Raw genomic sequence first — 10,789 nt, forward strand, 5'->3', positions numbered from 1 at the left:
TTCCTGATTTATTTATGTTCTCTTGATAACATCAGAGGAGCATACCTGATGCAATCTAGTATATAACATGTAAGGTAATCAGCTGACTTTGAAGGTGAGCTGATAGTGAATGTAAATCTCTTGATGTCAATTAACGACATGTTTACAAAAGGGGAATGCAAAGGTCACACACTCAGACACACATAGGAAGAATGAAACAATGTAAGCATATGCATGAAGAAGACAGAGTTCCCACCACACCATGTGAGATACATTATTGATCTCACTTACTGACTTTATTCAAATCCAGCCACTAATACCATATTGATTAATTAGTTTTGACTATGAACATTTCTGCTATATTCAGATAATTTTATCTGGTTTTAATTCCAGAACAAGACAGCTTCTGGTCTGATTTTTGGTACAGAAAAACATTTTCCTCGGAGAATGATATGTAATGATTTGATAACGCTCTGACCTTTTCTCTATTGCCAACATGACATCAAAAAATCCCCCTTGCGTGACAATTTAAAAGTTGTTGCCTTACTTGAAGTTACTTTTTAAGTGCTGCAGTGTCTGGACTTCCATGACATTTGCAACTGATAATCGAGAGCCCTTGAGGCTCAATCTCTGGTTTTGGTGACCCCCTGACCTTTAGGGTTATTATGGATCCTTAAAAAGTCCCAAAAGGCTTTGAAGTCTTTGATCTAAAAATAAGATCTTAATTGGTATTGAAAGTTCTTAAATCAATCTTTGAAAGTCTTAAAAAAATGCTGAGACAAGAGGGGTAGGATGAAACCCATTTATTCAGATGTTGCTTTGTAAAATCCCAAAATGTTAACACTAAAAGTGCTGGTTTTTGCCATTGACGGGTTCAGATTGTTACTCTTAGTGACAACAGACATCGACCTTTGTAAAACACACCAGACCCCATTTAAATAAACAATAATTTAGGTATATATAGAGTCAACATAATTTTACATAAAACTGGATGAAATAAATTTTTTTCAACCAAACCAGAGTTGCAGATTGTCAAAACAAAGGAAAGACGAACTTAGATGGCTTTTGTTGGTGTCATTTTGTGTCTGTCGACTTTGAATGAAGCATGTTTTATGATGATAAAAATGACTGTTTATTTAATTGGGGTCTGGTGGGTTTGACAACAGCAATTTGGGGGCTGTATCTGGTTAAACAAAAAGAATCTTACTCTTTAACCGAAAGATCTATCCTTTCCATTATGTTGTCAGACACTTAAAATATCAATCTGAGCCTGTCAGTGGCAAAAACAGGCACTTTTAGTGGGCATACATTGATATATCATAATTGCCCTAAGGGGAAACATTGCAGCCCCTTTAAATGCTCCCTCAGTAGTGGACACATTTAATAAAAAATGTTGTTCCCATTAGTCACTTGGACACAAAAACATGGGAAGATACAGTCAGGTTTGGAAAATGCCTTAGTCAGCCTTAAATGTCACCAAAAAATGTTTTCTGTTACAGTAAATATTTGGGCAAAATACCCAATGTTAAGATGTTGGTTCATGTGTTTTTTGCTTATTGTAAAATTGATCTTAAATTCAGTCACATTAAAAAATATTAAATATAATTTGCCTTAAGGTGTAGGAACCCCCAATACCTTCCTCAAGACACATTTTATATTTTTTGCTGTTAGTCATTTAACATGACTAAGAATCATAATAGTACCACTATAAGTTTGTTGACTATAATCCTCATTCCTTCACTAATTATACATATCCAAAGCCACAGTCCGAGTTAAAAGATTTATTCCATATTCCAACAGACAAAAAACACAGCAAAAGATTTTTAGTGGGACCGGAAACTAATTTCAGCTTTACAAATGTGATAGAAAAAGTTGAAAATTTGAGAATATCAAAGTGATTTCATAGTAAAAAAAAGAAAAAAACAAAACACCAAGGCACTGACAAACAAGAAATGAGTATAAAAAGCCATTTGCTGTGTAGGTAAGATTGCAGTTTGAATATCTCAAGTAAACGTACAGTACTTTGAATATGTGTGAAGTGAGGTAAGCATCTGTGAGAGATCTGATGCCTTCTGTGTCTGCAGTGCAACATCTTCCATAAACCAAAGGAGATGTCAGATCAAGAGATGTGGCTCCATTTCCATCATGGACAGTAAAAGGCAGGATTTTTTATTTTTTTTTTTTTTTTTCAAATGAGAACCACAGTAAGGTCACAATGCTGGTTGAAATGTCCAAAGGGACCACATAATAAAATGTTATCACAATTCAGTTTGCTGTTATTTTGCTGAGATCATGTGTCTGTTTTGCTATGTGATGACTCATCTTGAATGTAAACATAACTTATTACAGAAGTCCCTGTTGTGGCACTTTTGCTATCCACTGAAATACGGTTGAGCTGCTCATGTAATGGGAGAAATTATCCTGGGTTGTTTGAGCCCAAATATTATCAGACCTTTCATCTCTTCATGTTGATCACCATCTTCTTCTTCAAGAACTGTTTCCAAAAATATATTTTCAACTTGACAGGATGCAACCACCCTTTAAGGCGTCCATTGCCAGCAGATCATGACAGATTTACACCAGAAAACACTCACAAATACATATGAAGATTGTTTCTCTAGCATACAGACACCATGACGGTGGATGGAGAGAGTGGGAAGATCAGAAGAAGCAATCGAAGTACAACAACAACAACAACAACAACAACAACAAAAAAAGCAAGAAAAACAATGCATAAAGGAAACTCTAACTTCAAAAATTTTCAGTCCATATATCTTTAAGGGCAGAAAAACAGAATGCAGTGGCTTTTCTTTGTACCGAGTAAAAAATCAATTACTTAAAATGCATTCCCTGTTCAAGTCTGACAAACTCTCCACCACCCCACTTTGTGCATGTAATCATGCTCCGCTCACTTGCTCAGTGGCATAGGGATCATGGGGGCGACAGTGCGTTCAGTCTAACTCCCAATCCTTGGAAATGAAAGGGAGGCAGAAACAAAGAGGGGCTCCTTGTGTCAAAATACATGCTCTTCTTGTTCATCTTGTTCCATTTGCCATAACTTCTTCCCGTTTTCTTTCACATGTTCTTTCATGTTCTTGTTCCTGTCCCCATTCCCCTCAGTCACCCCTCTTCCCATCTTTCTCGTCTGCTCTTCACAAAGCCCTCACATCTTGTAAATAACTAGTAAAGTGGTGAGAACACCAGCCGCGAACACTCCCACCGTCTGCCATGTGGGTGTGCCAAAGTGGGCCCGAATACCCTCCTAAAAATAAACAAAGCAAAATGAACAACAGACACAAATATTAGAAAACAATCAACCAGGTTGCTTGAGCTGAAGCTCAATTACTAATAGATGATGAGTGTATTCTGCTTTTGTTGGCTAGCTTCTTACCCAGCCACCTTGCTCCCTGATCCAGTTGATTACGTTTTCCCGGAGGTAGTCCATGGTCCAGCTGATTATAGTTCTGATGATATCAGGAACATGCGTCACAAGAGCCTGCGAAAGGGTGAATGGGAGATGCTTATGACTTAAAGTCTCTGTTATTCAATCATAATTTCATAATATAACATTTGCCTCTGTTTTTTAAAGTGAAGTGAAGTAAAAGGCAGCATCTTAACTCACTTTGATGACAAGTCGACAAGCAAAGTAGAACAGTGCAACCACCCTGCCCCAGTTGAATCTTCCATCTGAAAAGATCTCAATGGCAACTTTAATGAACATGTCTTTTGTGGGACTGAGTGAAGATTCATTTATCATCCTGAGGAAAACAACATTTAACGATTAGGGACAAGCTAATTACACAGTTATTACTGCTGAAACCTTGCCTTGAAACTGATGAAACTGACACACTGACTGGTCTCTCACCTTTGGAGCTCAACATTTCCATCCAGCTCATCTCCAATCTGCTGCAGGCATCGGGCAAGCCTCTTGGTATTTGGGTCGCACAGCTCTCCTCCACCCAGCTGTTCTCTGGTCACTGCAGTACTGCCGTCTCCATGCCTTTTAACCCGCTGGTATATGAAACTACACAGATAATAATAGTAAGTATGACCAGACTCCTTTGCCCAGTTCAATAATGAGAAGCCCAAACTGTGTAGTGTATACTCACTCTTTCAACAAATCAGCTCCTACTTCCATTATGTCATCTTTACTTTTGCCTGAAAGCCAAAGGTCAGTGTTAAATCATCCAAGCACTGATACTGATTGATAGGAGTGACAAGGGGAGTGTGCTAATTCAACGGTATGTTTACTTTCACTTGCATCTGAATCTATTGCCACTTTACTGTGAGACTACATAAATCAGCCACACTTAAAATAATCTGTCCACATGTACATACATATTTATCAGTTGCAGTACATTGTAGTTAAATGTTTGTTTCCTTTGCTGATTCTTGGTGTCATGTTTCAGCTGTATGTCTGTATTCTCTGTTTGTACACTGGCAGCAACCTGAGTCAAAGTTCACTGCAATTATGTTTACAAATACTTGACCAATATAGCTGTTTCTGATTTAAGTAAGAGGGCATATGTTATTAAATATACATTTACTTCTGTATTTCTCTGTAAAACAACTTTGTGCCAAACATTTGTGGTTTACAAAGACAGCACATAATATCTACAGCCTGTTAGTTGTTCGCTAAGTTAATTAGCAGTAGGCTACGTTAATTTGCCGAAGTTAGTCGATGTTGTGGTAACGTTACTTAACTTAACTTAAATAATATTATAATTCAACCGAGCCCGAGAACCCGCAGGACTTTGACACTGTCGGGTTGAAAGGTCTCCTAATATCTTCGTTTCGGTTTGGTTCAAACATATTTGCTAACTCATTCTTGTAAAGCTATGAGCTGACCAGGCTACCTATAAAAACGCAGAGCAAATGCTAACTAGCTAACGCGCAGCTAACGTTTAGGTTAGCTATCTTGCTAACCACAGTTCAGCTAATGTTGCTGCTAGCAAGCAAACGAGCTACAGCCATTAAACAAGACATAACTGTTGAATGTGAGATTATCTATGTATACCAAATTACTGGCGACACTGTCATAGTCGATTTGATCTAAATAATAGTGTTGAAGTTAGCTAATACCTTGATCACCTCCTCCCGGGTGCGATGCCATCCTGTTGTCTGGTGGAGGTCGCGAGCGCTTCCGTACAATCATGTGACTTCATTTTATTTATTTGTGGACAACCGAGGGCGGCGCCAGGTTGTCAGATGTGTTGATCTTCAACACGCCTGATGGGATTAACATTTGTTAATGAGCTGTTGAATATGTTCTATAGATCTGATGTCACTCCGCCTATGGATGACGCTTTGGGATAATATAATAAATAATAAATAATAAACAATTTGTTTACAGTATTTACTAAGTCTGTCAGTCGGTAAAGTTAATTAAACAATAATTTATTATTGTATCCTCTTTAAAAATACAAGGCAAGTTGAGCACAGTATCAAAGGTACTCTTTGTAGAGTACTAAAAATGAAAAAAAAAAAAAAAAAACAGCAATGAAAAAATAAACTAAAGTGTATGGATTGTAAATAATAAAAGAAGACACTACAATAAATAGATATAAATGGTCTTCAATTTAAATGACAAGTTAGTACATCCAAACCATTAATTTATACAGTCTCACCTCTTGGCAGTTCTTTTGCAGAGTTCAGAATCTATATTTCAGGAATATAGGCGAAATTAATTACGAAGACAATTGAAAATGGGTGGGGTTTTCAAAAACGGGGCATTTATACAGTCTGTGGTATAGACTATAATATTTAGCCTTTCATGAGAACTGTGCTAATCAGCAGATTTTCTACTTTCATCAACTGTACTTCACTGTACCTGTAAATTATATATTCTTTAAAGTTTACACACACTTTTTTAACATGTAAATATCATGTCATTGTAAATAGAAGCACGCTGTGTTTGCTGCCAAATCCAGCTACCTCATGTATGTAAAGGAACATTAATAATTCAATATTCATTCCAGCACCCTTGCACTCTTACATATTGTACAGTATTCAGATGTTCATGTACACCTTGTTTAGCTTGACATACCTTGTTTTTTCCTGTCTATTTCTGTGCAAGTACATTAAGAGTAAAATCGTATTCAAATTGCTTGTATGTAGTAGCCTATACATTAAATTATTAAATAAACCCGATTCTGATTTATTTTTTTGAGCCTCGCCTTTTTTTCGTAAACGTCACTTCCTGTACCTTGTAGTCTTCCGTCCGTCGCGCGCATCCTCAGGCCTCTTTACGACTCGGCAGGCAAAGATGGCGGATGCACAAGTACGTTCAGGAAAACGGCGTGGTGAATTTAAATCGCTATTTTTACACTCAAATAAACCTGTTTATTGAAATATGTTGTATATTTGCTTTCACGTGGTGTTTGTACACGGCACTGAGCCATTTTAAACCACAATAAGGCTGTTAAAGATGGCATTTGTTGTTGCCGTTTTGCATACCCTCGTGTAACGTTGAACTAGCCGGAATGCTAACTCGGTTAGCTTAGCACTGTAGCAGTTAACACTCAATTTACGGGGCATTGCTTTTTATATGCTATAAGCGGGACCGACTCCAAACAAATCATTCCCCCCATAATTTATTTGACAGTCATTTTCTTAAAGGACGATTGTTGTCCTTCGTATGAGGAAGTAAATCTTGAACTAGCTAACTTAGCGAGACCGGGCGGTGTTATGTGAATGGGTCGTCTTAGTGGAAGAAAGTGTGGATGGCAGCGCTAACATGGTGTCTGTTTCACACAGTCGTAACTTGTCGTTCTCTTGTTCCACAGACCGAGAGGGCTTATCAGAAACAGCCCACCATCTTCCAGAACAAGAAGCGTGTTCTGGTCGCTGATGGTGGCAAGGAGGTCAAGGAAAAGCTCCCCCGCTATCACAAGAGTGTGGGGCTGGGCTTCAAAACCCCAAGAGAGGTAACTTGAATTGTCTGGAAAATGATCCCCACTCTTGTCTTTGTTAGCTGCAAATGATGTCTTTCTCACGATGGTCTTCCAAGCCTTCAGGGTTCTGACGATAGTGCCTATTGGCAATGCTGATGCAGTCAAAAGAGTTAAAAATGGGACCACGTTCTATAGCAAAAGGAACACATTTGGGTATGATGCTAACAATGTATTTGATTTTCACCAGGCTATTGACGGCACTTACATTGACAAGAAATGCCCCTTCACTGGAAATGTCTCCATTCGTGGCCGTATCCTCTCTGGTAAGTTGGAAACTTCACAGGATAATTCAAAATAGCCCAATGGCACTGGCTTGGGATGCTGCAACATAGAACTTGCTATCATTTAAACACGACACATTGCTGTGATTATAATTTAAATAAAATTGCACAGTGTTTGACCTATCAATACACAGAAGTATACAAGACTAATGTGATGACTCTCATGCAAACTTGCACTTAATCCAGGAATAAAATATGCAGACAAACACATTACTTTAGCAAGATAATTGACTGCTTTTTAATTCCAGCATTACACAGATTACAATATCCACCCTCAGAATTCAGTATTGATGCCTCAGTTCTTGCTGTTGAGCACAAGGTGAACTTATTTCTTGACTCTAAATCAACATGCTCTTGTACAGGTGAAGCAACCCAAGCCAGAACCAGTGTCTTTCACAGGGTAACTTAACAAATCATTCATAACGACATTCCTTTTTCTTGTCACGATCCTGCAAATGATGTTTTTCTCACGATGGTCTTCCAAGCCCTCAGGGTTCTGACGACAGTGCCTAATGGCAACACTGATGTAGTGGAGTGACAATCCTATCAAAAATAGATTAAGAGTGTTCACTGCAGTGTCCATAGAAAGCTGCTTAACACTGCTATGATATTCACATTCCCTTTGTGTGTTTGTCTACAGGTGTGGTGACCAAAATGAAGATGCAGAGGACCATCGTTATCAGACGTGACTACCTGCATTACATCCGCAAGTACAACCGCTTTGAGAAGAGGCACAAGAACATCTCTGTCCATCTGTCACCTTGCTTCAGGTACTACGCTGCTCATGTGCTTTTTATTTCAGGGTTCCTACAGTCATAGAAAATACGGAACAGTCAGAAATTATTACTCTAGTTTTCAAATGTGGATAGTTCACAAGAATTGTATATGCAAAAACTTTGCCCTCAGCCAAATTTGATATTGCAATGTCAAGTTAGGTGCAGTATAACAATATATAAATGTCAATTCATGTGATATCTAGCCAAAAAAGTATATCACAACTTGCTGCAAATGATGTTTTTTCTCACGATGGTCTTCCAAGCTCAAGAAGCTCTGACGACATTGCCTTTGGCAAATGCTGATGCAGCTCAGCTTTACTCATGTTCTTCATCAGCTTTGTTTTGGACAGAGGTACCCAAACCACCTGTTAATATCTTTCTCAATGTATTTTCTACAGAGACGTCATGGTTGGAGACATTGTCACCGTCGGAGAGTGCCGACCGCTCAGCAAGACCGTGAGGTTCAACGTCCTCAAAGTAACAAAGGCTGCTGGAGCCAAGAAGCAGTTCCAGAAGTTTTAGGTGTGACTGTGAACAGGAAGGCTGCTGATGGCTAACTGTCTCACTGTCAAATAAAGATAATCTTGTTTAAATTGCCTTTTCTGTTGTTTGTCTTATCCCATTTGGAGTTGGGTTTAAATAATATATGCCCATAATTGGCTTTGCTCTGTCTGTTTTATTTTCCTAAAGTGTATTCAGTCTTTTGCTTGTGCATACTAATCAGACATGATGGTACACTGTGTATTACCAGGTGGTGTGATAAGGGGTTATAGATGGCTTCATCTCTGAAGTACAGAAAAGTAGTCTGCTTTTCAATTAAATCTAGCGATAATTGAACATCAAAGACTTACTGAAAAGGTAACTTTAATCTGATCTGAGTGCTTCAAGACTAAGAATTGGCAAATGTAGAAAATAGGATGATCAAGGTTAAGCACATACTATGGGGTGACTATGACTTGGTTGTTTTAAATCCTCTACCCCCAACATGTATAATGTAACTAAACTTTCAGATGAACATCTGAAATGACCTCTATTTTATCCCAAGGTAGTGAGGCGTTATTTTTTTTGGCAACCTCATGAGGTAAACTTTCTAAGAGGTTATTTTACTCTTGGATCTGAAATCCAGTAAGCAGCAAACCAACAACGGTGACGTGGCAGCCAAAATGAATTATGGAAAGCTTTTCCTTGAAATGCGTCCCTGTGTCTAAACAACTGCCAATACCCCACTACTAACAATTCCACAAAATGAGTACAAGCCACACAGTGAAGCTCAGTAAATGCAGAGGGTCCTTCTTTCACTCTTCCACCCTGATGCACTGACTGCTTAAGTGTGTATGGTCAAGTTTTTAACACTACAAATTTAGGAAAATTGAAAGTTGGGATGTGTGTGTGTGTATATATATATATATATATATATATATATATATATATATATATATATATATATATATATATATATATATATATATATATATATATACCATCCCCCCCAACTAGGTCATTGCAGGAAAAAACTAACTAGCAAACACCAGACACTTTTAATACTCTAAAACTATACAGGTAGAGAAATATTTCCACCCATGAAAAAAGGTATGTGTAAAATGGAATAACAGAAGTATTTTACAAACTAAAATGTGTGGTGTAATTGGTGGAGAAGCCTTTGTTTGACATGGCAGCTTTTAAGATGCTTCCGGTATGAGGAAATCAATCTCTCAGTGTTCAGATGGGACTTAGGTCCATTCTTCCACACAGTCTTTAAATCTAAAAGATTAGGGGGGCTGCTGGTGAATTCCTGCTCAAAGTTACACTTACATCCAATCCTCACTGTCGTAGTGGATGGCAACAGATTGTTCTCAAATATTTCCCACTACATGGCTCCATTCATCTTCCCCTTGCTAATTTGGATTCTAGGGGTGCCATTAGATGAGAAAAAACTCCATATTATGATGCTTCCACTTCCAAACTACACTGTAGGTGTGGTATTTTGTAAGGTCATTTGCAGAGCCACTTCTACAAACACGACGCGTCGTATTATTTGCAGAAAAGTTTGATTTTTGTCTTGTCTGACTGCACTGTGTTCCCCCAATAATCTATAGACTTCTCCAGATGTTGTGTAGGAAACTTAAAACAAGCTTTTGAGCAACGATACAATGCACACACACTCACACTCTTTAAGACTTAAAAATTGTCTTAAAACTTAAGAAGCTCGTGACCAAATTCCCATGTGAACACTGTGATACACTGATGTCTTCATACAGGAAGCATCGTAAAAGTTGGTGTGTTCAATACTTTTTCCCTGTGTTAGTCCACTTTAACTTTTTTAATGGATTGTAATGTTATGATTTCTTCATCTGTATAGTTTTATTGAGCTGATATCAATGTCTGGTGTAAATTTCATGCGATTAGCTGCACTAAAAATAAGTTTAGTGGGAAAAAAATGTTGCCTTTTTGAACACTTAATTCCCTCACTGTGAGTGGAATTTACAGCTGCAATTCACAAAGCACCATGCTCATTCACATCAGACATTTTGACAGAACTACACCATTTGAATCTATGCCCAGTTATAGCTGTAGAGAAAGCATACACAGTGTGTGCAATGAAATAGTAAAAACTTTATAGAACACACAGTATAACATACAGTATCTAGTTTTCTCTGTAGAAAACTAGACATATAGTCATTGGTCGATGCTGTATGGTGGATCCACAGCGCCTCCAAATGTTTCACAAGATCACAACATGTTTTTCTCACAAATGAAATATGTCCAGCAGATGGCGACAGATAACTGTTTGATTCTAGCA

The 10,789-nt window shown here is 38.0% G+C and overlaps 2 protein-coding genes and 3 non-coding genes across 5 annotated transcripts; 4 read left to right on the plus strand and 1 right to left on the minus strand.

Moving 5' to 3' along the window:
• Positions 1-1,745: 1,745 nt before the first annotated feature.
• Positions 1,746-5,197, minus strand: baxa (BCL2 associated X, apoptosis regulator a). The gene is made up of 6 exons (XM_033644970.2): positions 5,062-5,197; positions 4,089-4,137; positions 3,845-4,003; positions 3,602-3,737; positions 3,371-3,475; positions 1,746-3,241 (listed from the first exon to the last, which is right to left on the minus strand). Exons 1-6 carry the CDS (start codon positions 5,132-5,134, stop codon positions 3,143-3,145), a joined length of 621 nt encoding a protein of 206 aa, XP_033500861.1. The 5' UTR covers positions 5,135-5,197; the 3' UTR covers positions 1,746-3,142.
• A 983-nt stretch (positions 5,198-6,180) lies between these two features.
• rps11 (ribosomal protein S11) lies at positions 6,181-8,582 on the plus strand. Its single transcript, XM_033643995.2, has 5 exons — positions 6,181-6,259; positions 6,765-6,905; positions 7,120-7,195; positions 7,854-7,983; positions 8,388-8,582. Exons 1-5 carry the CDS (start codon positions 6,245-6,247, stop codon positions 8,509-8,511), a joined length of 486 nt encoding a protein of 161 aa, XP_033499886.1. The 5' UTR covers positions 6,181-6,244; the 3' UTR covers positions 8,512-8,582.
• LOC117269113 (small nucleolar RNA SNORD35) lies at positions 6,954-7,037 on the plus strand. Its single transcript, XR_004502706.1, has one exon. It is a non-coding gene; the product is annotated as a small nucleolar RNA SNORD35 (small nucleolar RNA).
• On the plus strand, positions 7,664-7,747 carry LOC117269098 (small nucleolar RNA SNORD35). The gene has a single exon (XR_004502691.1). It is a non-coding gene; the product is annotated as a small nucleolar RNA SNORD35 (small nucleolar RNA).
• On the plus strand, positions 8,217-8,301 carry LOC117269114 (small nucleolar RNA SNORD35). The gene has a single exon (XR_004502707.1). It is a non-coding gene; the product is annotated as a small nucleolar RNA SNORD35 (small nucleolar RNA).
• Positions 8,583-10,789: the final 2,207 nt, after the last annotated feature.

This window comes from Epinephelus lanceolatus, chromosome 18 (genome assembly GCF_041903045.1).
Source record: "Epinephelus lanceolatus isolate andai-2023 chromosome 18, ASM4190304v1, whole genome shotgun sequence".
In the NCBI taxonomy this organism is placed as follows: domain Eukaryota; kingdom Metazoa; phylum Chordata; class Actinopteri; order Perciformes; family Serranidae; genus Epinephelus; species Epinephelus lanceolatus.

What these genes read in the sequence shown, in the direction of transcription:
- baxa (XM_033644970.2), bottom strand. Translation starts at nt 5,134, where the DNA reads ATGATTGTACGGAAGCGCTCGCGACCTCCACCAGACAACAGGATGGCA. An exon ending in GGAAATGTTGAGCTCCAAAG is followed by an intron (nt 3,738 to 3,844) that starts GTGAGAGACCAG and finishes TGTTTTCCTCAG; the next exon opens with GATGATAAATGAATCTTCAC. An exon ending in CTTGTCGACTTGTCATCAAA is followed by an intron (nt 3,476 to 3,601) that starts GTGAGTTAAGAT and finishes ACCCTTTCGCAG; the next exon opens with GCTCTTGTGACGCATGTTCC.
- rps11 (XM_033643995.2), top strand. An exon ending in GCTTCAAAACCCCAAGAGAG is followed by an intron (nt 6,906 to 7,119) that starts GTAACTTGAATT and finishes GATTTTCACCAG; the next exon opens with GCTATTGACGGCACTTACAT. An exon ending in TCGTGGCCGTATCCTCTCTG is followed by an intron (nt 7,196 to 7,853) that starts GTAAGTTGGAAA and finishes GTTTGTCTACAG; the next exon opens with GTGTGGTGACCAAAATGAAG.